General features: G+C 40.9%; 1 protein-coding gene across 1 annotated transcript; it reads right to left on the bottom strand.

Moving 5' to 3' along the window:
* Positions 1-728: 728 nt before the first annotated feature.
* dusp16 (dual specificity phosphatase 16) lies at positions 729-24,770 on the bottom strand. The gene is made up of 7 exons (XM_055190364.2): positions 24,505-24,770; positions 15,549-16,095; positions 6,849-6,984; positions 2,523-2,686; positions 2,287-2,446; positions 2,011-2,134; positions 729-1,880 (listed from the first exon to the last, which is right to left on the bottom strand). The coding sequence occupies exons 2-7, from the start codon at positions 15,765-15,767 to the stop codon at positions 869-871; spliced, it is 1,815 nt and encodes a 604-aa protein (XP_055046339.1). The 5' UTR covers positions 15,768-16,095; positions 24,505-24,770; the 3' UTR covers positions 729-868.
* Positions 24,771-26,028: the final 1,258 nt, after the last annotated feature.

Raw genomic sequence — 26,028 nt, 5'->3', positions numbered from 1 at the left:
AGGGCGGGGGCACAGAGCAGCACCAGAGAAACCTCCGTAAGATGCGTAAGCTCTCATCTTTAATCCGGACGCGACTAAGATGGCGGCATTACCGGAAGCAAGTCATTTCCGTCTACAAAGTTCCAAATGTGGATATTTCCACAACGAAACTGCGCGGATTACCCTCAGAAGGCCCCCGTTTATCACCGTTGAGCCGTTTGGATTTATTTTGTGAATTTTTTGGACTTGAAGGTCGTGGACCCCATAACTTCACATTTGATTAACTGAAAGATCTAAAACATTTTCCAAAACAACTGAAAATGTGCCTGTCCGAAAAATGATGGACATATGCAACTCAGAGACGAACTATCCCTTTAACAGAGGTAATCTTTGACTCCTGACAGCCAATAACTCCAGCTCTGATGTTGAGAGATGACCTGTCATCAGCCCTTACATATACGAAAATAATCAAGATTTGTGTGTTTGCCGTGATTGTAGATTCATAATCTCCACTGATACTGTCAACCATCACAACAGACCACCAGGACAGACCACTACAAATACAGATTCCTGCTGAAAATAAAGACCTGAGATCACAATTGTCAAGGAGCTACACATCAATGTGAAAAGTCAAAAGAAGAAGCCTTAATTTTGAATATTTGAGGTACTAGATAGTTGTCATGTTGTGCATGCGTGTGTTTGAAGAGAAAGAGAGACTTCAGATCATAAATGCATCTGAGATTTTTGAGAACACAGAGGCTCAGTTCTCAGTCGAAACGACGACACGGATGCAAGTGACATTCAATGATGCGTTCAAGCTGCAGTTTTCATCTACAAACACTGTGAGAAAAATCTTCTTCTCCGATCACAGTCTAAACCAATACAGATCTCAGGAGACCTCAATGATTTCCAAGCTACCGGAGAAGCTGGACTGACTGCCTGTTTTTCCGATCTCCTCTCTCGAGCGATTCTCTGACATCCCATCTCCAAACTCCATCTGGCAGCTCCTGCGCTTCAGCTGTTTCTCAAAGCTGCTCTCCTCATGCCAGCTCCTGCGGGAATCTCCGCAGTCCCCTCCGCGCTGCCGTCCCCGCCTCCGCACGGCTTCCGAATCATGACCGCACCCGTACGCCGCCACCGAGCTGTTTTGATTCCCTGTGGTGCCGCTAAATATGGCTGACGCGGAGTAGAACCGGGCTGATTCAGAGGAGAGGTACCAGCCGCCAGCCACCGGACCCAGGAGGATGTCCGAGTGCCAGCCCTTCAGCACACCCATCCCGGACGAGTGCTGCTGGGATCGTGACGGAAAATCGTTCTGGGTTTCATCCATGCTGCCGCTGCGATGTAACGACTGCGGACATGACGCTTTCGCGCCAAATTTCACTGAGCCTGTCTGCGGTTTGGACGGGGCACTGGTTTTATCTGCACCTGTGCTGTTGCGTTCTTCAGCACGTTCTTTCTCTGGACTTTGTTCTGAAACTTCCTGAACAGGTGAAAACTGACAGGGTTTGCTGGCTGATTCTTTGTAGACAGGAGGTTTGTAGAGCTCTGTTATGTCTGAACGAGTGGCTAGCTTTCGCACCGATGCTCCGGACTCACCGTACGACTTAATGTCCAGTGAGAAAGAGCGCTTGGGCCTGGCGTTCTCCTCCAGCTCATCCCCGAGCTGCAGACCGCAAAGGGCCCGAGTCGGTAAATGTCTCTCGGGTGCATCATCAGGCCCTGGCGTTCCACCGTCCTCCGTTCCTCGCCCGCGGTTAGGCTCCTCTAATGGATCCACCTGCGGCGGTTCGAGTTTGGAAGCCGTTTCACTCGCACGCTTGAGCTTCTTCTCAAAGTCCAGCAGCTGACCCAGGAAATTAAAGTTTGGTGAGATGGTGGGCCTTTTCTCCTTTACAAACCTGTAGGACACACATGCAGTGTTTATGAACCAACAATACTTCAGAACGAATCTCAAAGCAGGTCACGTTCTACCTCGCTTCTATCTACAATGCAGTCTGATGTATATTTAATAAGTGGTTTTTGTTATACCTGTACGCTTCATCTAACGTCATGTCCATTCTCTTCATGATGTAAGCGATGGCTATCGTGGCCGAGCGAGAGATTCCAGCCAGGCAATGAACCAGAACTCTTCTGTTGTTGGCCTTGGCTTTCTCTAACAGGAAACAAAAAGAGATTTTACAGATCAATGTTCCCTCTACAGAAGACTGCAGCACATACTCTGAACAGTATAAAGATTAATTCATTAACGTTAAAAGAAACTTATATAACTGCTTAATATTTTATCATATGATCTGACGGTCTTACCTATGAAGTCCACTGATTTGTCCAGCCATGGCAGAATCTTCTCACAGAAGCTGTCATTCACCGGCACTCGCAAGAAATGCGATTCTGCGATGAAGTCAGGTTTTGGACACGTGTTACTAGCGTTGAGCACGTAAGCGATGTCATTTTGCTGCATGAGCTCCTGTCAATTAAAAACATTTCTAAAATGAATTTCTGCTCTCGCAAATGACCAAAATATCCAGAGCGGTGAGACGAACCTTGTTGAGAACATCTCTCTGACAGCCCAGGTACAGGTGGGGCAGGATCCTCGTGGGTCCGGTGTTAGTGACAGGGAGACACGGCTGAGAAATGCAGGACGGAACCAACGTGGACTTGCCTTCACACAGGCCTGGGAACAGATGGGAGAACTCTCCAAATCCACCTGAGAAACACCAGAGAGACTTTTTAGACCTGTAATCCATCATCTCCAAATGAGATGAAATGAATCAAATGTATTGGGAGTCTAATGTCTGCACTTCAGTGGTACTGATGACAACATACTAAAATAAGATCTCTTTCTTCAGAAATCATAGATATGTAGACTAGATGTCGCCTTGGGGTTCTAACTAAGCATGCGTCAAAACCGCCGCCATCTTGGAACAGGGGTCTTGTCATAGGAAGTAGCTAGGTAAAGCTGCTATCTCCGCCTGTACTTCGAATTCATGGACGATGCCGAACTTTTGTGCTGCGTATGGATGTTAGGCCTACTAGCACTTTGCATTATAGTTAGAAAAAGCAGATTTTCATAATTTCAAAACTTTAATTTTTTCTGGACTCAATGCTAAATACATGTCTGACTGTTGAAACGAACCAAAAGAAAAACTAGAAAATCGCATTCATGACGATTTATGGTGATTTTATTTCTGTTACACCATTGCCTACAATGACACTGATGTGGGTTTCCCCTGTTTCAAGATGGCGGCTCTAGTTGACGCATTCGGTCCAATGAACTGCCGTAGCCAAGGCGACGTCTAGTAGTGTATATATCTATGTTCAGAAATGAGTTTAAACTGAAAGCTTACTGTAAAACACAGTTTTTATGAATCGCTAAAACACATTTCTCCAAACCAGCACTCGTTTTCTTAAAACCTTAAACACAAATCCAAATGTTCAAACTAAATTCTAGTCAAATCAATCTCATTAAAACCAAAAATCAAACCAAGCTTTCAAATAATTCACCCATAAGTCAATAATATACCGAGCATCCATTAGACACAACCTTAGAAAAATGCAAAACACGACACCCAGCACATGTGGTTATAAATAAATACATGATTACTGTATATAACAACACACAAATACTGTTAAAATATCGCTATTACTGTAATCGCAAGTTTAGTGAATATTATAGTGTAAGTACTACGAGTAATAGTGCGTTTTAATATGTGTATATGAAGAGTTTGGTTACAAAACGCGATACAGCTTTTTTTTTTTTAAATTAGTTACCACCAAAATTAGTATTGTATCAGGTCAGTATTAAAAAGTAAATTCTTAATTTACGCAAATCTGATTTCCGCCGTTTTATTCTGTCATCTTTTATTCCTTTTTCCCAAAACGCGATAAACGCCAGTCCTCCTTCTCTGCCGAATGCAATAAATCCGCAGCGCACCATTCCACGCATTGTAAACAATAATGGCGGAACGTTGAATACACAAAGAATTAGGGCTGGGTATTGTTAGGAATTTCACAATTCGATTCAATTTCGATTCTTGAGGCTTCGATTCGATTCAATATTGATTTACTTGCTTCGATATCGATTCAATAATAAGTAAATACACAAGCAATTAAGTACCTGAGTATATTTTTAAATAATGTGGCAGTATTACTAATGTTTGATAACGTTGATGGTGAAGGCTTGAAAGAAGTGCTGCTGTTTGCCATCTTTGATCTTTCTGTTTTGATAAAGCGCGTCTTGTACAACGCTGAACGCTCTCACTAGAGTGTTGCCCACAGCGGCGCCACTTGCCGGGGGGGCTGAATCGATTCATAGGATTGGATGAATCGATATTGAATTGAGAAACAAATAATTGCAATGCATTGATGAATCGATATTTTTACCCAGCCCTACAAAGAATCCTAGTTTTCCTCATCTACTTTGTACTTCGTGATCAACCAACAAACAAAAACAAAATAATACTTTTGATGGCATTGATAAACCTGTGGTGGCTTTCTGTGGCGTTGAACAAACGTAAGCCACACGGGTGACAGAAAAATGCCGGCTGCTTGTTCTCACACGACAGCATCAAGCTTCTGTCATGCTAACACATTGACCCCAAGAGATCTTATGAAAAACTTTCCATAATTTTACTCAAAGTCATCGAAAATCGAGCAGGACCAAAACATTTTACAGCTGATCGCAGTGAAAAAGTTAAGCGACGACTTCCCAAGTAACCGCAGCAATGAAAGTGTTCTTAAAGAGTAACTAAACCCTTAACCAACTTTTTTTAGTAATTGGGAGTACTTCGACTCGGCGCAGTAACACCCTCCCTCTCCCATTATTAGAGGGAGAAGGGGAGCGGACTTTTCAGGCGAGTCAAAGTACTCCCAAAAGTGCCACCACGCCACAAAACATAGTTCCTCCCCCAAATCCGCTCAGAAAAGCACTACGTTTTATTTTGTACCACCAAAATTGCTCGTATAACTACTCGTCTTAAATAGGAATAACGCTGATGTGTTTGGTCACTTCTAACTTTATCTCTTAATGGTAGCATTGAATGAATGGGGCTAAGCTAAATGCTATCGAAGCATCGCAGCGCGCTCCAGCGCTTACGTGCACGCACACAGATGATAGAGGGATGTATCAACAATTCTTAGTTAAGGTAATAACATAGTTTAATATTGAAAATGAGTAGACTATTCCTTTAATGCCATTAATGTTTATTTTTTTTAAATCAGTTTATACCACTAGTCAACTAAATGAATAACACGGCAAAGATGAATGCACATTTATATATTGATTCAATAGATTTATTGCATTTTGCGGTAAATAGAATCCGTTATTGCATTTTGCGGAAAAATGAATCAGTTTTTATAGTAAATCTTTGAAAATCAAATTATGGATTTTACTTTTTAATGTTATTATAACCTAAAGATGCTATGTGAAAGTTTGTAACAGAAAATAGTGCTTTTCATCTTGTCACTTTCTTGGTATAGAAAACACGTTTTTACCCAAATTAGTAAAAATGTATTTATTGCGTTTTGAAACCAAACTCTTCATATGCAACACTTGTAATTGTAAAAGTTCAGCAGTCTAACTGCAAAATTTTGCTAATTGCATCATCTCTAGTGTCCTGCTCTTCCAATCCATACAATTGGTAAAAAAAAACATTAGAAAAAAGTGTGAAATATTTTGAGCTTTTGTGTTTACTTGATGATAACTGTGTTGTAGTTGTGTTTGCCTGTGTTTAGCATTTTGCAACACAAGTGTATTGCAGTGTTTTTGGTGAGAGGTTTGTGTTTACAGTTTTGCAAACAGTGTCTAACTACATTAACCTGTTTAAGGTTTTTCCAAATGAGTAAATTATTTGACAAATGGGTTTAGGGCACTGAAAATTTGGTTTTAATTTGGAGTTTAGTGTTTAAGCTATTCAGAAATAAGGTAAAATAAATGATGCTTTCACAGTAAATGCTCTTTAAAGAGAATTATATATGACCTTTATATATAAAAAAAAAACAATACAATGTAAAAAATTAGTTACATAATGAGGCTTATTTACAGATTCACTTCCACAGTAGTCAATGGGGCCTCTGATTACAAAAATTCCTCAAAATATCTTTCTTTGTGTTCTTTAGAACAAACAAATTTAAAAAGGTTTGTAACAACATGAGATTGAGGAAATGATGACAACTATCCCGTTAATCTCTACAATCACTTCATGTTTACAGTCAGTCATGTTTATGTAATGATGAGGTCATGGCAAATCAGAGAATCTGTGTTTGTGTGTGTCATCAATCTCATGTCAGATGTCATTGTGTTAGGTGACCTCACAGCTGATCCTGATTCAGTTCTGTTGTTGTTAAAATGTTTTCTCAGTTGGTTTGAGGTTTTGTGTGTCTCATTATTGTCTCTCTGTATTATTTGACCACAGTACAACTACAACCGGCTGCTAGTACAACTGAGAAGTGACGCACAGGGATCACCTGATGTCTGTATCATGAGTTACTGTTATTAAAGAGAGTAATAATTTAACAGTAAAAGTGATGCGTGACTTCACAAACACTGCTATGTGCAATAAATCACGGACATACATTTAGGGGCGGTTTCCCTGACAGGAACTAGACTAGTCATAGACTAAAAAAAATTGTAAGAGCTGTCCAAACGGAAAACTACTTGCACTGACATATCTTAAAATACATCAGTGCCCTTTGTTTTGCCTCAAAATGCACACAAGTAATGGTTTTAGTAAGACATGTTTGTTCAAACAAGTTATATTTCCTAATTAAACTAAGGCCTAGTACTGGTTTAAGCTAATCCATGTCGGCGAAACCGCCCCTTATTGTTCACTTGATGTTTAGAGATGTCACTGTAAAGGGGCGTGTTTAACCTGAGAGCAGATGAACAGATGTGAAACATTTCTCCAGTTTGGCCAGTAAGATGCTGAGAAAGGCTTCAGATGAAAGTGAGGCGGGGTCAGGTGAGCTCTGATCATACACAACAACTTCTTGATCCTCAACTTCAAACTGTAACACAAAGAGTAGACACACTTCATCGGATATATGTATATATATACACACACACAGACACGCACACACACAGTGTTTTGCAGATCTGTAGGTTTATGGTCGTGTGTGTAGAGTTCTGCTTCACATCTCTGGTGGGTTCTGTGGCAGATCCACATCCTCTGTCTGAGACAAACCACTGATGACAAGAGGAAACATTGAACCGTTTATAAACAGCCACACAACCTTACAAAACGTCTCGGTTACTATCGTAACCTCGGTTCCCTGAGAGACGGGAACGAGACATTGCGTCCGCTGACGCTATGGGAAACTCCTCCCTCTTCCGGTTTCTGAAGCTTTTATTGAACAACGCCAGTGCTCCGGCCAACGCCGCCCACGACAGCCCCACAGGGGCGGGACCCCCGCCACCACACAGCCCGTTCAGGCGGCAAAACACTCAGACTCCCTCGATTGAACGAACAGTAGAGCTGATCTGAGCAGTGACACGGCGGCTTACGCAATGTCTCGTTCCCGTCTCTCAGGGAACCGAGGTTACGATAGTAACCGAGACGTTCCCTTTCGAGAGCGGTCACTCGACATTGCGTCCGCTGACGCTATGGGGAATGTATTCAAACACGCCGTGAGAACAGCGAAGAGCAGCTCCAGTGAAGCTTACTCAAGTCTGTGCACCACAATGCCTGAGTCGGTGCACAATCCCCGTCCAGTCTGTGTAAGCTAACGCACAGTAGATTGGATGCCTGAGTCTCTAGGGACTCAATCCAGAGCTTATACAGAACAGAATGCATACAGTCACAGGCTGCATGTTGGTCTTATTGCAGCCCTACAGCAGATAAGCAACCTGTAACATTACAACAGCAATGGCTAGGCCGACCCAATGTGGGCGGTAGCAAGCATATCCACGCAGAGTATTTGCTGGTATTAACATATGATGCACGATGGCCAAGATAGCTAGCGTGAAAGTAAGGAAGAAGCGAAAACGCGGCTCCATATTAATACATCAGCTGTACTGGCCATCCAGTACAAACTATGAAGAGGCGTCGGATAGTGCGACTGCCGAATTAGAATAACACCGCTATGCCAGTGTGGCAGTAATGTGCTGCCCTCATTATCACCTAATGATCCAGTGACCCCAGCTGGATCCCAGCAGCTGACTGCTTAGGTGGAGCAGGGAAATTTCTTAGAATGAGCTGGGCAGGTCACAGCGATCGTTAACAAATGCCACAGCCCATCTCTGAAGCATAAAGAGTTGCTCTAACAGTAATGGCAGAGCGGAGTGCTTAGATAAATGTATAACACTCATACCGGGCACAGCTCACATCAGCTAGATGGGAAGGTAGAATGCAACCGTCTATGCTCTAACTGCGCTGAGGGTGGTTTTGGCACATAGTTCCTTAAGGGCATGTACAGCCCATGACGGCACTAAAATATGCAAATGATTGGCCACTTCTCTCACTTAAGAGAATTAATTGTGCCTGGCCAATGCGCACCCAAGGCACCAGCATGAAATGCAGCGATAGCTGCATGAAAACCTTTGGGGTAGACAGCCCACTTTTCCTTCATCTGTGCACTGCTGCAAAGATAGAACATTTGACACGTGACAGTGCAACGGGTCGTAGTCATTGCTTCACACCATTACAGGTGCTGCGTAAAGAGGGCGTCTTGTAGAAAGGGCTCGCTGTCCTTACTGATTTTGCGTGTATAAGCAGCAAAACCAAAGTAGGGCAACACGTAACCGCTGGCACTTGGCCGAGCACAACGTGTTTCATACAAAGCGTAACTCTGATAAGGACAAAGCTTACACTTTCCACCATCATGTACTGATTCATTACGTCCAAACAATCTCAAACATTCTAAAGTCCTTAACAGCCCTTAAGTCTGTGTCGCATTTGCGGCAGCCAGGACATGAGCTGCTTAATGAAGAGCAGGCGCAAATTCCTGTCTGGTACAGCAGGTAGTGCGCTGTGAACTTGTAAGCCGGTCCACCACGGAGGCGTTCGTCACCAGCACAGCAGTGTCTCGGGTGGAATATCTCAGAGCAGACTCATATCCAGAGTGCTCCTGAGAGGGACGGCTCGCATGAAGCACATAAACGTAAAGCTGGCATGCACACTGTGCTTATATGCTCACACGCACGCAAGCAGAAACTACTTTAATCAAAGGAGTGTGTCTGTGGCTGGTTGGTACAGTCCCAAACGGGCAATAAGATAGCAGGATGCGCATTACACTCAGCTAAGAGGGAACAGCGTTACACCCTGTGAATGTGTGCGGGTCTACATAAAGCCTGCTATAAGCACCACCGGCGCGGCTAGTAGTCTCCTATCACAACAGAGGTCATAGTAAAGGGTGAGAGAATAGTGGCTGCACAAGCTGTTCTACCTCTCTCGTCAGGTAACAACTATATTACCCGTTCGCAAACTCCAGACTCAGTAAAGGCGCACTGCGCCGATTCTGCGACAGGTCTGCACAGCTGGGGTGGTCTGTGTCGAATCAAATTGGCAGCCGCTCTGGGTAATAGTATATACAAATACCCTATAAAGCGGGTGTTCATAATTCTCTCCCTTCTGTATCACAGCGGCGTTAGCCAAGGGAGGAATTGAGTGCTGTACAGGGTAAGGTAATGGGCTAAACACTGCCGAGCGATCGGGATGTTGTAGCTCCATATTGACATGTTTGCAGTGGCTCCGATCGCACATGCGTGTGCCTATTATAGTATATGTTGTCAGCCGTGGAACAAGCCTGCTGCTAAACATAGGTGTGTGAGCCACCCATCATATGGAGACGTTACAAACCCATGACAAATCATAATGGCGCCGAGCGAGCCATATGTGCCTGAGAGGCTGCTGTAGGGCCACAGGGGTTGTGTGTTCAGACATGCACTGTTGGCCGACCAGTCAAACCTGTCACAGCTCACCGCTTGGATGGCTGAATGTAGGATACAAGTGCAGATTCGACTCCACGCATCTGGGACATTTCTGTAACGGATTGCAGCGCACAGGATTCCAGTTACATATTGTGTGGCATAAAGCAATGGTGTGTTACACAGAGCCATGGAAGAACAGAGCTTGGTTCTGCAATAACACCGAGCGAGGAGATACACTCCTTATACACTGGAACGGATTGTAACCGGTCGTCTGTGCGTGTCGGGTGCCAGTTACATACCGTGTGCTTTGAAGCAAGGTTGCCATTTAATAGAGTTTGTTAACGGCTGTACAGTGATGTTGCAAACTCCTGAACTGTACCACACAGTGCACAACCCAGACGTGTGTGAATCATCTAGCGGAGTGATCCGCTGAAGGGCACTGGTTCACTTGCTGCACATAGAGCCATATAAAAACCAAGTCTGGGTCTGCAGTGGCTTGCTGCTTTGTGCAAGGTCGGATGCAGAACCCGAGAGAAAGAGAGCCACTTCCTTAAGAATGAACAACTTAGTAACAGCTCGCCACGCGCACGCAGGGAGTCAGATACCTGTGTTTGTAGTGAGATATTGCCTGAACACTGCATGGATGTGTAAGGCACGATAGTAATCCTCTGTTGGTACAGCAACATAACTCCTAAAAGTTTACATCCACATCGGCTCACTGCATTCAGCCAGGGAGCTAAGAGCAAGATGAGTGAGGAGAGAGATAGCCTTCTATTCAATGTCAATATACATAAATAGCCAGGCGTGTAGGCTGCTATTAAAGATGTGTATATATACAAATATATGTATGAGTATATATATATATATATATATAGTGTCAAGCAGTACAAGAGTCTATTTAATGCAGATATACATTAATAGCCAGGCGTGTAGGCTGCTATTAATGCATAAATATAAATATACGTATGAGTATATATAGTTTCAAGCAGTACAAGAGTCTATTCAATGCAGATATACATTAATAGCCAGGCATGTAGGCTGCTATTACTGTATAAATATATATAAATATACGTATGAGTATATATATATATATATATATATATATATATATATATATATATAGTGGAATGCAGTACAATAAGCCTCTATTCAATGCAAATATACATTAATAGCCAGGCGTATATGCTGCTATAAGAAATGTATAAATATATATACGTATATGAAGGAATATCTATATATAAAGTGCAATGCGTAAGTATAGAGCAACGTTGCCACCAATCGGGGGCGTGCGAGATGCATTGTGCACTGCTTAGATGTGTGTATGTGTGTCGAGACAGATCGCTGTGCGAAGCGAGCGGCCACACTCAACACACTTCGCTATACTCGGTCTGTCCCCATTGCTCTGCAGCTCGTGTGTAACGGATGCATGGTGAGCGGGGTTGAGCACTGTGAGTTGTGCATTGCGTTTTGATACTGATCGCTACTCAGTGCGAAGGATCAAACCCGACATTATCCTCCCCCCTTTTTCTTTGCAGCGCGTGTATAACGGGCACATTCAGAGTATGGCTGAGCGCTGCGCGCTGAGTATCCTCCGTAAGAGCTGTATATTGCTAAATATATGGTCTCAATTGGCACATAGTTGAAAGAGGACAAGTGCAGAGGGAATGTCAACAGGGCACAGAAGGATGTTGTTGTGCTGATTGGTAGCTCGCTGCCCGTCAGCGGTCATTGCACACAACATCTGAAAGCATTTAAGCATAGCCAACACATATTCCCGTCGTCACCCGAAACAGATGAGGGGCGTGAATGTGTGTGTGGTGTGTGATGCGGTACCATCACTGATCATACGAAGAGCAATAAGTGTAGCATGGATAACAGGCACAACTCTCTGTATACGTAACGTTTCTTCTCGTATAATTTTTGTGGCAGCTTAGACACATTAATGGTGTATTGCTGCCCCCCTCAGTACGACCGAAGAATAGCAGGTCCTTGTGAACGTATGACGCTACGCAAAATAGCGCGCGTAGTGACGTGGCCAAAATGGGCGCGGCTCACGCGGGACAGCCGAGGCGAGCATAATGTTATGTTAGGCCAGCCGCTGTGCTAATGGCTGAAACGTTTAAAATCAGCCAGAGCGCACTGTATACACACAAAGAAGCCAAGGAAAATATTAAGTTACATCCACACAAGCGTCACAGACGGCCATGTCTATGAAAGGAGCCGTCTGCACGCTGTGCTCGCATGCGACCGGTCCCGAAGGGGGTCGTGCATGCTAGCACTGGCCGAAGTGTGTTAAATTACAAAGCAGACACCAGGGTGGGGGTCTAATCATGTAAAAGGGGAGCGGCCGAAGCACGCTATAAGTACAAGACAAACATATATGAGAGGGTATTGCAACGGTATGTATTGTGCACACTGTGGCATTTTCCGCACTGCGTAGGTGGGGAAAGGAAGCCTTGTGTCTTTCCCGCGTCCGTAACCTCGGATACCCCGGGGGTATGAGGCTAATAGGGCGGGTACGTTACCGTGGAACGCACGCGACGTTCTCCTCAGTTTGACAGCATTGCCACCAACGGCGCTCTGGCGGCGGTGGTTTGCTGCCGAGAACGCAATTATTCGATATATCTCGGAGTCCATTAGATATACGGTTCTTCACTCGAGGAGCGAAGCTCAAAATCCTTGTAAAATTCTGCCGGAACGCGTGTAAGGGACGCGATCCTTGCGTCCCTCACAAGTGCGACGATCTACGGCGAGACGCTTCAGTCACGGTGAAGAGAAAGAATCTGAGTATTTTGCCGCCTAAACAGGCTATATAGTAGCGGAAGTCCCGCCCCTATAAGGCTGTCATGGGCGGCATTGGCCAGAACACTGGCGTTGTTCAATAAAAGCTTCAGAAACCGGAAGAGGGAGGAGTTTCCCATAGCGTCAGCGGACGCAATGTCAAGTGACCGCTCTCGAAAGGGAACCAAATCCATTTTCATAGCACTGCTATTACAACAATGATGTTAAGCTATGCTGCGTCTCTTTGTGTTCGGCACTGCTGATCAGAGTTTGTATTCAAGTAAAATCCACTGAACAAAAATTACTGAAAAGAAATGATAAAACCAAAACAACTAATACTGAAGATACTGTAAAAATGGGAGAGCGGGGCACAAAGTAACGCTTTTTGGCTTTGACGCAATATTTAGGTTAGATAAATATTTTTTTTTACACAATCAACACACACACAGGGTTCCCACGTCACGTGTCCTTGAAATCCTTGAACGTTTGTGAATCTGGGGGGGGGTTCAAGGCCCTGGGAAGTTTTTGAAAATATACATACATAGATACAGGTCGTTGAAAGTGCTTGAATCTATTTTATTTTATGAAAGAAGTTTTCTGGAAAAAATTCATATTATTCCCTGTGTAGTGTACGAAAATATAATAAAAATTCTAGACTTTTTAAGCACACGTGCTAAACTGTTCGCTTTAAATGTTTATATTTTCTGTATGCGAATGTTGATTAATACCAAAATGCTTTTTTGCATAGTTGTGTTTGACACGTGAAAACGTCTCAGTTACGTATGTGACTGTTGTTCCCTGAAAAGGGAATGAGACGCTGCGTCTCTCTTGCCATACTTCCTGCGTCCCTGTAATGGCGTCTTTTACAATATTTCAGATAGCGATATACTTCCTGTCTCCCGCGTCACCCTGTCTTTGTCGTTAAGCCTCATCATTGGTTGAATTTGATATACACATTCAGACGCACTTACCCCTGGAGGCATCCACAAAGTGTCACTGCAGTGACGCAGCGCGAGTTCCCTTGAAAGGGAACTGTAACAACGTATCTTAAAAGGTAACACGATGTAACCTTGCTTTCACTTAAAATGTGTCCCCACATTTAGTCCTTGAATTTGAGGGTACAACAAACAGATGGTCTTGTTGTAAGATTTAGTGTATTGTACTAAAGGTGAATATTGTTATATCTGCCTATAATAGAAAGATATCCACACATTCATCCAGCCATGATCCTTCATCTAACCATCCTTGTATTCTGCATCAATGCATATAAATATATTTTTTTGAAAAGGCTGCACAATTACGACAAAAATTATTAATTGTGAGTTATTTCCCCTGATATTGTATTAACACTTATCATTTTGATGAATAGTATTTACATTGTTTTCATTTCATTATACCTGAGGCTTAAAGGATTAGTCCATTTTCTTATCAAAAATCCAGATTTATTCACCACCAATTTACTCACCACCATGTCATCCAAAATGTTGATGTCTTTCTTTGTTCAGTCAAAAAGAAATTATGTTTTTTGAGGAAAACGTTCCAGGATTTTTCTCATTTTAATGGACTTTAATGGACCCCAATACTTAAAAGTTTTAATGCAGTTTTAAATTGCAGTTTCAAAGGACTCTAAATGATCTCTAAATGATCTCAAACGAGGCTTAAGGGTCTTATCTAGTGAAACGATTGTCATATTTGACAAGAAAAATTAAAAATATGCACTTTTAAACCACAACGTCTCGTCAATCTCGGGTCCTGTGATGCGTCAGTGTTTACAAGTGTGGAGAAAGAGGACTGTTCCGACGTTGTTGTATGTGGAATGATACTAATTAATGTCATTGTGTCAGTTTATTGTTTAAAATGGTCCGCAAATGTGTGTTTCATATATGTAACACGTGACCTTTTCACGACATTACGCAATTACGTGAGGTCGCGCTGGCGCTTCACAGCCGGAGGAAGAAGAGAAGTTGTGATTTATAAGTGCCTTTCCTCTTGCCACAAATGACAATCGTCTCGCTAGACAAGACCCTTGTGCCTCGTTTGGGATCGTTTAGAGTCTTTTGAAACTGCAATTTTAAACTGCATTAAAACTGTTACGTGTTGGGGTCCATTAAAATTAGAAAAATCAACATTTTGGATGACATGGTGGTGATGAGTAAATTATCTGGATTTTTTTTAAGAAAATTAACTAATCCTTTAATAGTAACACTGTGTGACTAACCCCATTGTGTAAAATGTTTTCAATCCCAGCTATAAGTTACTAGGAGTTGCTGACATGTTTCAAAATGATTTTATGTTTCAGGTAATAAGACTACAGAGATTAAAATAATATAAGGTTGGATTTGGTGACTTACACACCCAACTCGGAGATCGGAAAAAAAAATAAGATAAAGAAATTTACTTTCATGCCTCCAAAACACTTTTTGTTTAATATCTTAACCAAATAATGAACTCATAATAAAGGTCGTGTTTGTCATCTCTGTCTGGTGTTAGTGAAGTCTCATCGGTGTCATAAACAAACATTTCATCCAGTGTTGATGTTTCAACAAAACAGAAAGGCACCCAGATAACACTGAACAAACCTGTTCCTAAAGCATTACAGTGACCTTTGTAAGAAAGGATGTTTTGTTCATTTCATTTGTTTATTATAAACCAGCACACACGCATGCACAACCACACACACACACACACACACACACACGCAGGTCTTCTGCACACATCACAATTAATACTTGATCAAAAGTGTCTCTGCAGATAATCCACACTGAACTCAAAAGACTTTAATGGGTCACCGTTTGGTAAACCACACCTAAGCTCATTGTATAAGAGATCAGATGAGATCAGACATTTATGCTGAACGGAAAGTCTTTGGTCTTTAGATGTTTGAAAGGACATTGAGCTGAAATACATCTTTAACGTGACTCACCTTTCTTTTGGCTGAATGCTGCAGTAGTTCAGTAATCTGTATTTTGTCTTGTTGTAATCTTCGTTTCATCAATTTAGAGCAGTTGACATTCACAGCCTCCAGGATATGACACGTGTTGTATTCCACAAACGGGCGGCTGTCGATCAGAAGCACCCGGTCCAAACCGCCCTCCAGCAGGGCCACCAGTGCCTCTGCCCCGATGGGCCGCACTGAACTCATGACCCCTCTGTCTTACTCTTCTTCCCGTCTCACTGCGTCTAACTAATGTGGCCCTCGGGGGCCCTCAGGAGATGAACGGCCCCATTGTGGCAGTAACTGATGATGTCACCCTGGTGGTGTTCCACGGACGGCCCGAGGCCCAGCCAAAAAAAAGAGGACAAGAGAAAAGGAATGCGTAAAGGAGAAAAAAACACACGGTCGTCTCCTGACTCTATGAAGTGACGTGCTGAGGGACGAGGGGGGTCTTTTACATCACTGCAGGGGTTTTACTCGTCGACAGCAATGCGATCACCTCACACACCTCCTTGCCAGTGAGGACCTCATACACCTGCAGAGAGAATTAAACCATTAAGAGTCTGAACTTCAGTTTTATATGAAGTATAATAATACACTTGCTGTGAAGTAGTTTATTTACTATCTGTATAGCATGTACATTGTTCCTAAAAATACACTAATGTTATTATTTATTCTCATTCATAACCTATCACTGCTTACACATCATCACAGATCAGGCATCTAAGGAGAAGTCAAATGTAAGCTGTTCATTGTTCTTCACTGAGATCTGTAAAGGTGACAGACGAGTTATAAAGCTGGACACACTGATGTCAGGGTTCCCACACCTTAGTTAACTTCAAATTCAAGATCTTTCAAGGAATTTCCAGGTCCGATACCCTCAAATTCAAGGACAAAATGTGGAGACACATTTCAAGTGAGAGCAAGGTTACATCGTTACCTTTTAAGATACATTGTTACAGTTCCCTTTCGAGGGAACTCACGTTGCATCACTGCGGTGACACTTTGGGGACGCCACCAGGGGTAAGTGTGTCTGTGTAAATCTAATTCAATGGTGAGGCTTAATGACAAAGACAGGGTGACGCGGGATCCAGGAAGTATATTGCTATCTGAAATATTGCCAAAGACGGCATTACAGGGACGCAGGAAGTATGACAAGGGAGACGCAGCGTCTCGTTCCCTTCTCAGGGAACAACAGTTACATAACCAGAGACGTTTTCATGTGTCAAACACAACTATGCAAAAAAGCATTTAGGTATGAATCAACATTCGCATACAGAAGATATAAGCATTAAAAGCAAACGTTTAGCACATGTGCTTAAAAAGTTTAGAATCACATCAAACACTGAACTTTACTAACATTACAGATGAAAACTGGTTTTATCTAGTATTTTAATCACTTGTATTTAATTACTTATACTTATTATTTACATTTAGTTTTATATTCTACCTGCTGTCTCTACCAATACCATCAGAACAGACCTGTGACCAACGTTAACCATTCATTTTCTGAATACCTTTGACTTTAAATATAAAATCAATAATGTGTTTTATATAAATAAATTAATGTATAAACAAACTCTTTCACCCTTGTGTTGTATTCAACAGTAAATAGCTCTTGAAGTGTACTTGACTTCTCTATTTTCACATTGAACTTAATGTCCAGGTATCAAGAATCAAAAATTATCAAGAAATAAAATTTTCTTTGACCTTTTCTGTGTTTACAAAGTCTGTTTTAAAACCGTTTGCTCAAAGGCCATGTATTCGTACAGTGAGACTGCCGGACACATTCGGCAATCGGACCGAAGGTTAATAACTCAACCTGCCGAAAGAGATAACATGAAGGGACTTTGGCCTGTCGGCCAACTATCAGAACAGAAACTCCACCTGAGAATATGATTCAAAACCGCTTTGTTATAACACAGCAGTCATTTTGCTGAATTGTGAATGTCATTTAGTTATACATGATTTGGCTAAGTGTATTCTCTTCCAGCAATGTTAGATATCACGCTTAAAATACGCAAAATCATGTCATTCTTCTGCAAGATCTCATCTCTGACAGATAACCTGAGCTATAAAGTTGTGATGCTGTGTGGTGATTTATAAAGTATATACAGTGAACGTGTGTGACTCATTTAACAACTGTTAATTATATACTGTTAATATATTGTGCTTTCATCACAACTGAAAGAAACACAGTACTGAACAGTCTCACAGTTGAGCTTTTCATATTTTTACATTTGACGTAATGCTTCCCATTACATGAGCGTGTACATCAGAAAACCTGAGTGACATGAATGTGTTTCGTTTTATGAGGGGAAATTCTCAAATCCTCTTAAACAACACAGTAGAAACTCCTGATGTGATTTAAGTTCCTCATTATAGCAAAGATTCCCAACCACAATAAACAGAAGTAGATCTTAATGAAAGACTGTTTGTTTCTGAAATCAAACTCACTTTCATCTCTGTGTGCTCACATCTACCCATAATCCTCAGCAACAACACTTGTATGGTACTCAATACTTCTATACTCAGTACTCAATATATAATAATCTAGTTTCATTATAAAGCTGGAGGAAATGGCCAAAATGTCTATTGGTGAGATATACTTTTTAATTTCAGTCAATACATTATATGTCTGCTAACGTTATGAATATTAAAAAAAAGCCTTGGGGTAAACTGCAAAGAATGCCCCCAATGAATGTCTGTACCTACAACTTTTGAACAAATGGTACCAAAAAAAAGTTTTATTTTATGGCACCATACTTACTGGTATAACTCCTCATGTAACAGTCTTTAAATAGGGAAAACACGGAAGTGTTTGGTGGCTTTCCTGTTTGGTACCATAGGAATGAGTGGGTCTAGGCTAAATGCTAACACATTCACGACGTGCTGTACAGTGCACGCGTTGAAAAAAGATAGATATGTATTAATTCGTCTAAGTTGAGGTAATAACATAGTTTAATATGGCAAAAGGGTAGACTATTCCTTTAAACTTCATACAAAATGAAATGTAAACTCACTGTTAAATAAAGATAAGACTTTAAGGCTCACCTTTAATATTAATAAGGTTCCCCTGAACATCAGTCAGTGATAAATGTTTAATGCAGGGTAGAAGTAGAAAAGTTTTAAATAGAAAGTAAAACATCTGCTTGATAGTGACCCTAACAACTTGTCAAACCACCTGTGGTCAGTGGACGTTTGCATGAACGATCAATTTACTTCTCCTTTCGGTGTTTCTTGGCAGTCTCTAAAATGATAGCTCCGAATTCTTGTTAAATCTGTTAGTACAGTCTATCGCACAACAGTTTTTTCCCATTTAGACGCGTTTTCCCCATGCTTTTGCTGACTTCACACTGTACAAAAATTCTGCCACTCAGTGAACGTAACCACAGTCGCTTTCGCCGAAGGTGACGTCATGTGCATACCCTCTATTGTCCAGCCCTATTTCATCTGTATGGCAAGTAAGGGATAATGTATATGCAGCAGGTTGTTATCTCAGAAATAAGCACAACAGTGTTTAGGACTCAATGCAAAGCAGAGTGTCTTGTATCACACTGAAGGGGCTTATTTTGTGATAACAACCGTCTGGGATCTGGTAAAAGGGGATATAGCTACAGCCAAATCTCATGAGATGTTGGGTTTAGGGTTAGGTTTGGGGGTAGGATTAGGATGAAAACAGCGCTCATCCGTTGAGATTGCACTGGAAGATTTAGCCCGTAGCTGTATCCCTTCTTACCACAACAAACCTGTTGTCCGTACATTATTCCACTTATTACACATCTATTTACCTCAAACGTAAAATAAGGAAATTAAAATATTGATTTTATTGCTCATTTTAACGAATGCAGACCTTCCACAAGGACAACCTGTTTACTTTCAGTTTTAAGATAAGACAAGACATTCAAATGTCACGAACAAACTATTTGGTTTAATCAATTGTAAATATATTGTATTAAAACATTTACATTACATTTAGGCATTCAGTAGATGCTTTAATCCTAAATGACTTACAAAGAGTAGGAAACAATAAAAGTTATGTGTCATAGGGAGGCAATAGTACAAAAGGTGCTTATACGGAGATACAAGTTTTCAATATTAAGAAACAATACCTGTTGAGAGAAAAAGAAAGTGCTTTTTACAGAAACTGGAAAATAGATAGAAATGCGGTCAATATCTATGTCAAGTATTTTGGAAGAGATGGGTTTTTAAATTGTTTTTTGAATGTTGCAAGAGATGTGGCTGACCGGATTGCAATAGGAAGGTCATTCCAGTAGGGAGAAGTGAAGGAAAATGAGTGACCCTTTGTGATGGTAACACAAGCCGGCGCTCATTTGTTGAACGTAAGGTTCTGGATGGGGTGTAGGAATGTTTGAAGGTTTGAAAGTATGCCGGTGTGGTCCCAGTGAAAGACCTGAATGAGCAGTAATGTACCTGATACGCGCTTCAATTGGTAGCCACTAGCCAGTGGAGAAAAATGAAGAGTGGCTCCTGGAAGATGAGCCGAGCTGCTGCGTTTGGAACCAATTGGAGTGGTTTAATAGACTGAACATAAAGGCCAGCAAGAATAGCATTGCAGTAGGCCTGATATTATAAGGGCCTGAATCAGAAGTTGTGCAGCATGCTCTGTAAGATATGGTCGTATCTTCCTGATATTATATAACGCAAAACGGCATGATCGCACTGTCTTTGCAATGTTATACGAAAAGGGCAGTTCGTCATCAAAGACTACAACAAGGTTTCTTGCTGTTTTGGAAGGAGAACTGGTTGTGTTGCTAAGTTGTATGGATAGGCCGTGCTGTCGTGTGGGTTGTGCCGGAAAAACAAGCAACTGTCTTAGTGAGGTTCAGCTGGAGGTGGTGTTTCTTCTTCGAAGCCAAGATGTCTTCTAAGCAGGCTGTAATACCTGCTGCTATGGTGGGATCATCAGGGTGAAATGAGAAAAAGATCTGTGTATAGATGGAGAAAAGGAGTGGACCAAGCACTGATCCCTGAGGGACCCCATTTACCATCTTGGTGAGCTGTGGGCCACGCACCCTTCTACAACACTGTGAAGGATCTCTCAGAGAGGTAAGATTTTAACCATAGGAGGGGAGTACCCGTGATCCCTAGTGATGATAGGGTGGCAAGTAGGATCTGATGATTGACGGTGTCAAAGGCTGCCGATAGGTCTAGTAAATCAGAACCGAGGATTTGGATTCTGCCTTAGTTAGCCATAATGCTTCCGTGACCGCTAACAATGTAACAATCTTTCGGTGGAGTGGTTGCATTTGAAGCCTAACTGCTTGTCATCAAGTAGGTCATTCTGAGACATAATGGAGGATACCTGGTTAAAAACTGCTCTCTCAAGTGTTTTCGCAATAAACATATTTGAATGAAAAGACATATTTAGATTTAATTTTGTGTCATTTTAATCTGTACCTGTCAAAATGATTTGCAGCCATGTGTCATTAGTTTCAATCAGACTGGCCAATCAGAATAAAGCATTTAAGAGAGCTGTGTAATAATGTGTTCCTGTAGCAGCTCAATTGGTAGAGCTTTGTGTTGCACGCGTCTGCAGCACATGTCTGCGGTGTGGATGTATTTAACCACAAAAAGGCGCTAAAATGAGCAGCTTTCTTTACGCACAGACGCACATGCGGTTGAATGTGTCCGGTCCGGACGTGATCATCACAGTATGCCCTTCAAAGATCAGAAATCTTGATGTGTAAACTTTAGAGAGAGTCGCGCTAATGTGTCTCATACTGTAATCCATTAACATACATTTGGCGAATAAAGCAATGAAAAACAACGTTACGTTTTTATGTGGAGCGACTGTTGCGTTGTTTGGGTTTTCGTCCTCGGTCTCTGTGTGCGCGCATTTAAGTGCCCTTAATAGTGCACATACGAGAGAGACACGTAAAAAAAAAACAAGCAAACATAAAATCTCTCTGTTATTGACAGGGCAATTATAAACAAAATTATCTCCACAGTATTCTTTTTCTAATAAAAACATTTGTTTATGTCTTAAGTGTATAGATTACAGTCAGAAACCAGTCTGTGCTTAAAGATTAACCTATTTAAGTCTGTGTCATTAATAGGGATGCACCTATAGGATTTTTTGGCCCGATACCGATACTGATTTAAACAGACAACTTCTGGCCGATACCGATGCCGATACCAATATTAAACACTTGTATACAAACCTAAACAGTTGGTCTATTAGCTAGTTTATTTCTGCATCCAATTATTTTTACTGAACATGGATTGGATCTAATTAACATTTAACTGACCAACATAATAAGAGAGGCACAAATTAAGCTAAAACAAATATAATAAGACAGCATGACAACCTTCAAAGGTGGTTTTTGCTATTCAGCATTTATTTTATTAACAACATTAACTCATTTTTTACATTTAATGGATTTCTTTATGCAGTTAATTAATAAACAATCGGTATCGGCCTTTCTCGTGCTATTGTCGATAGTTTCAAATTCATCAAAAATCGGCTGATAAATATCGGCGGCCGATACATCGGTGCATCACTAGTCATTAATGTTAATCAAACAACCCATGACAAAGAGACAAATAGCTCTAAAAATAATAATAATAATATTTAATTTATACAAAGACAGTGTTATGACTCATTTAATTAGATTTCTGTACCTAATGATAATTTCAGACCTTATTAATGTACAACTTTGTTCTTTTTTATAAATGTTTGAAATTTCTTTATTTGTTATTAGGTTTTTCCCACCCGCTTTTTGCTGATCCGAAAAATAATCTGATCTGTGCCTCAAAAACTGTAATGTGATCCGAACTGTGAGATTTGTAATCCATCACACACCCCTAGTAAAGTTAGTACACAGTGATAGCCATAAATGCAATTGTACTAATAATTGGCATAATAATTTCTTTCGGCGCTTCGGTTTCGGTTTTCGGCCTTGGTTTGATTTTTCCGGTTTCGGCCAAAATTTTTCATTTCCGTGCATCCCTAAAACACACACACCTGAGATCATTACAAATCATTACAGGTAATTAAACCAACATTAGCTTTTATGCTTCGCTTTTTAAAACATTGAAATCTTCGAGTTGAAGCAGTCAGATGATCTTAAGCTCTGGTTTATCTGTTTGTGTCACATGTGTAGCACACGAGGGGATAAATTTAGGATGTCTTTTTTAAGTCTGTCACACCCCTGGAATAAAGCCAGGTCACGATCACCACATTAACGTTGTCCTCCAACACTAACATGAGATGAAGAAACTCATCTAAGTCTTCAATCAGTTCTCTACATTGACATCCAATACATCAGAATATGAAACTATCAATAGTCCACTTCTTTAATTATCACATGACACACAAAAGCTGTCTGTCTGCCTGTCTCTATCTGTCTGGCTGTCTGTCTGTCTGTCTCTATCTGCTTGTCTGTCTGCATCTATCTGTCTGTCTGTATCCATCTGCATCTATCTGTCTGTCTGTCTGTCTGTCTGTCTGTCTGTCTCTATAGGTCTGTCTGTCTGACTGTATGTATTTGTCAGTCTGTCCCTATCCGTCGGTCTGTCTGCATCTATCTCTCCGTCTGTCTGTATCTATCTGTTTGTCTGAATCCATCTGCATTTATCTGTCTGTCTGTCTGTCTGTCTGTCTGCATCTATCTGTCTGTCTGACTATATTTGTCTGTCTGTATCTATCAATCTTGTCTGTCTGTATCTATCAATCTGTCTGTCTTTATCCGTCTGTCTGTCTCTGTCTGTCTGCATCTATCTACCTGTATTTGTCTGTCTGTCTGTCTGTCTGTCTGTCTCTATAGGTCTGTCTGTCTGACTGTATGTATTTGTCAGTCTGTCCCTATCCGTATGTCTGTCTGTCTGTATCTGTCTGTCTCTGTATATCTCTCTGTCTGTTTCTATCTGTCTGTCTGTCTGCATCTATCTGTCTGTCTGTTTCTATCCGTCTGTCTGTCTGTATCCATCTATATTTATCTGTCTGTCTGCATCTGTCTGTCTCTATCAGTCTGTCTGTCTGTATCTATCTGTATTTATATGTCTGTCTGCCTGTATTTGTCAGTCTGCATCTGTCTCTCTGTCTGTCTGTACCTGTCTGTCTGTCTGTTCTTACCTCCAGGCATGACAGACTACATCAGAGATCTGTATTGTGTTGAGATTATTTCTCTACTTTCAGTTTGTGTGAAGTTAGTTTAACATTACAGAAGTGTGGTAAAAAATCTCTTGTGTTGTTAATAAACACACAGACTGTTAGTTAGTTAGTGTAGATATATGTGAGATCTTTAGATTGTACAGTTTCAAGGGTTCTTGACAACAAAACAATATTAACTATTGTGTTACATAATAATTTTCAGTTTTCAAATGTTTAAGAAAAGAAACAAATAAACAAAACAGTACCAAACATTACTATAGCACTACTGCATATGATGTTTCTTTACATCATGGTAGTTTGTTTATCTGTGCTGTAACGTTATGTATTTATAGCAGATGCTTATTCTCCATAGGGATTTACCAATGACAGTATTGTACTGTTTTGTTTTGTATTGTATTGTATACCATGGTAATCCTTGAGAAACACAAATGTGGTAATATTACAGTACTAGTGTCGTTTTTTCATGAAGTAAACAGAATGAGTAAATGAGTTTATATTACAGGGGCCTTCTTCCATGTGACGATATGTCTGACCCAGATTATTTATTTATCGATTAAATCTTATTTCATGAGATGTTACAAACATAAACACACACACACACTTTCTCTCACTCTAAACCTTGTGTCAGTGTCACACAACACAATGACAACCCAAGAAGCTCAACTTTCCGTAACTTTAAAATTAGTTTTTATCGTTTTTTCTCCAGAATACAGTGAACAAAAATACACGAGAACATCGTGTATCTACACACAAACACACACTGCGGCCCTCAGCGCTTTATTTCTCATTTGAAACTTAAAAACTCACCATTAAAGTTTGAGTCCAGCTCATGTTGAAATGAATCCTCGCAGGAGATGACTAGTAAGTTAATACTAGTAAAACTGATAGGATAAGTAGTAACGCTAGTAGATATCAGATGAAGTGCTGGTGAGCTCATCGAGTAAAAATAACATCATGGCGTCATTGAAACACAAGCCGGCCTCAAACACACAACCCAAACTGAAGAAAACACGACAATAAACGCATGAAACACATCGAGTGAGAACAGAAACTTATTACACAAAACACAAGAGTTGGGGGCGGAGCTTCAGTCAGCACACAAACTCTTACACACTTTTATACTGTTACACAATGATCAAATAACCAGTTAGTAATTTTAACTAGTTTTAACACATTTTATGATTAATGTCCTATTCCTCCATGAAACATTCATGAATGAAGCGATCTCGTTTACGTAATTACGTAATTCATTGACTTCATAGAGCAGCATTTTGTGTGTGTGTGTGTGTGTGTGTGTGTGTGTGTGTGTGTACACGTGTTTTTATTTTTGGAACACACACACACACACAAACACACACACAGAAAGAGAGAGACAGACAGACAGACAGAAAGACGCACGCACGCACATACACACAGACTTTAGGCTTGTTCAACTTCATGCGGCGTCGCAAGTATCGACAGCCGGATGACGACAAAGTACCGCGAGAGCGATTCGCGAAATCATACGGAGGAGTCTGCTTTTAAATCGCTCTCGCGGAACTTTGACGTCAACCGGCTGTCGGTTCTTGTGGCGCCGCATGAAGTCGAACAAGCTTTTTGACTTAGTACTGAAGTTTCAGGACCCTGATTTTTAAGTGACAGCGCCACCTACCAAACTGGAGACCACAGTGCAGGACAGGAGTGCAGTTCTAAGACCCTGGTGATAGCACCATCTATTGGATGACTGAAACACTGCAACTAATGCAGTATTTTCACCAAATACTAGCAACTTGGTATATTAAAAAAGTACCACTTTCCGTCGTTTTACGCAACTTTGTTGCCAAGAGTTCCATGTTGAGCTATATCTTCATTTTATTAAATCATTATAAAATCATTACAAACGAGCTCATCATGAGGTAAAAACAATATTGAATAATGTCCATCTTAACCAGTTATTTATAATGGTGGAGAGAGGACACACAAATGTAATATATAATGTATATATTTAATAAAAAAAGAAAAAATATAAACTATAGACAGACAAATATTAAACAATAAGATTAATACAACACTAAATTAAAATATACAAAAATCAAACAACCCCACTTTTGCCCATCTTTAGTCCAGCACAGCTTTATGGAGTCCTTAAAGGGAAAAAAATAATATAATTATACAACTCTGTCATTATAAATGCCATATTTATTAACTTCCAGTCCCAGTGGAAAGAGACTGGGCATATATTGTTGCCCAATATGTATCAACATTACAACCTGAGGGACAGTGAATGATCAGAACACACATGATATACCATACACATATAGCATATATCAGTCCTTATACTAGTAATGCCCA

The sequence above is a fragment of the Misgurnus anguillicaudatus genome, chromosome 1, assembly GCF_027580225.2.
Source record: "Misgurnus anguillicaudatus chromosome 1, ASM2758022v2, whole genome shotgun sequence".
Lineage (NCBI taxonomy): Eukaryota > Metazoa > Chordata > Actinopteri > Cypriniformes > Cobitidae > Misgurnus > Misgurnus anguillicaudatus.
The sequence above is the reverse complement of the archived record's forward strand: the minus strand, read 5'-3'. Positions and strand labels throughout refer to the sequence as shown.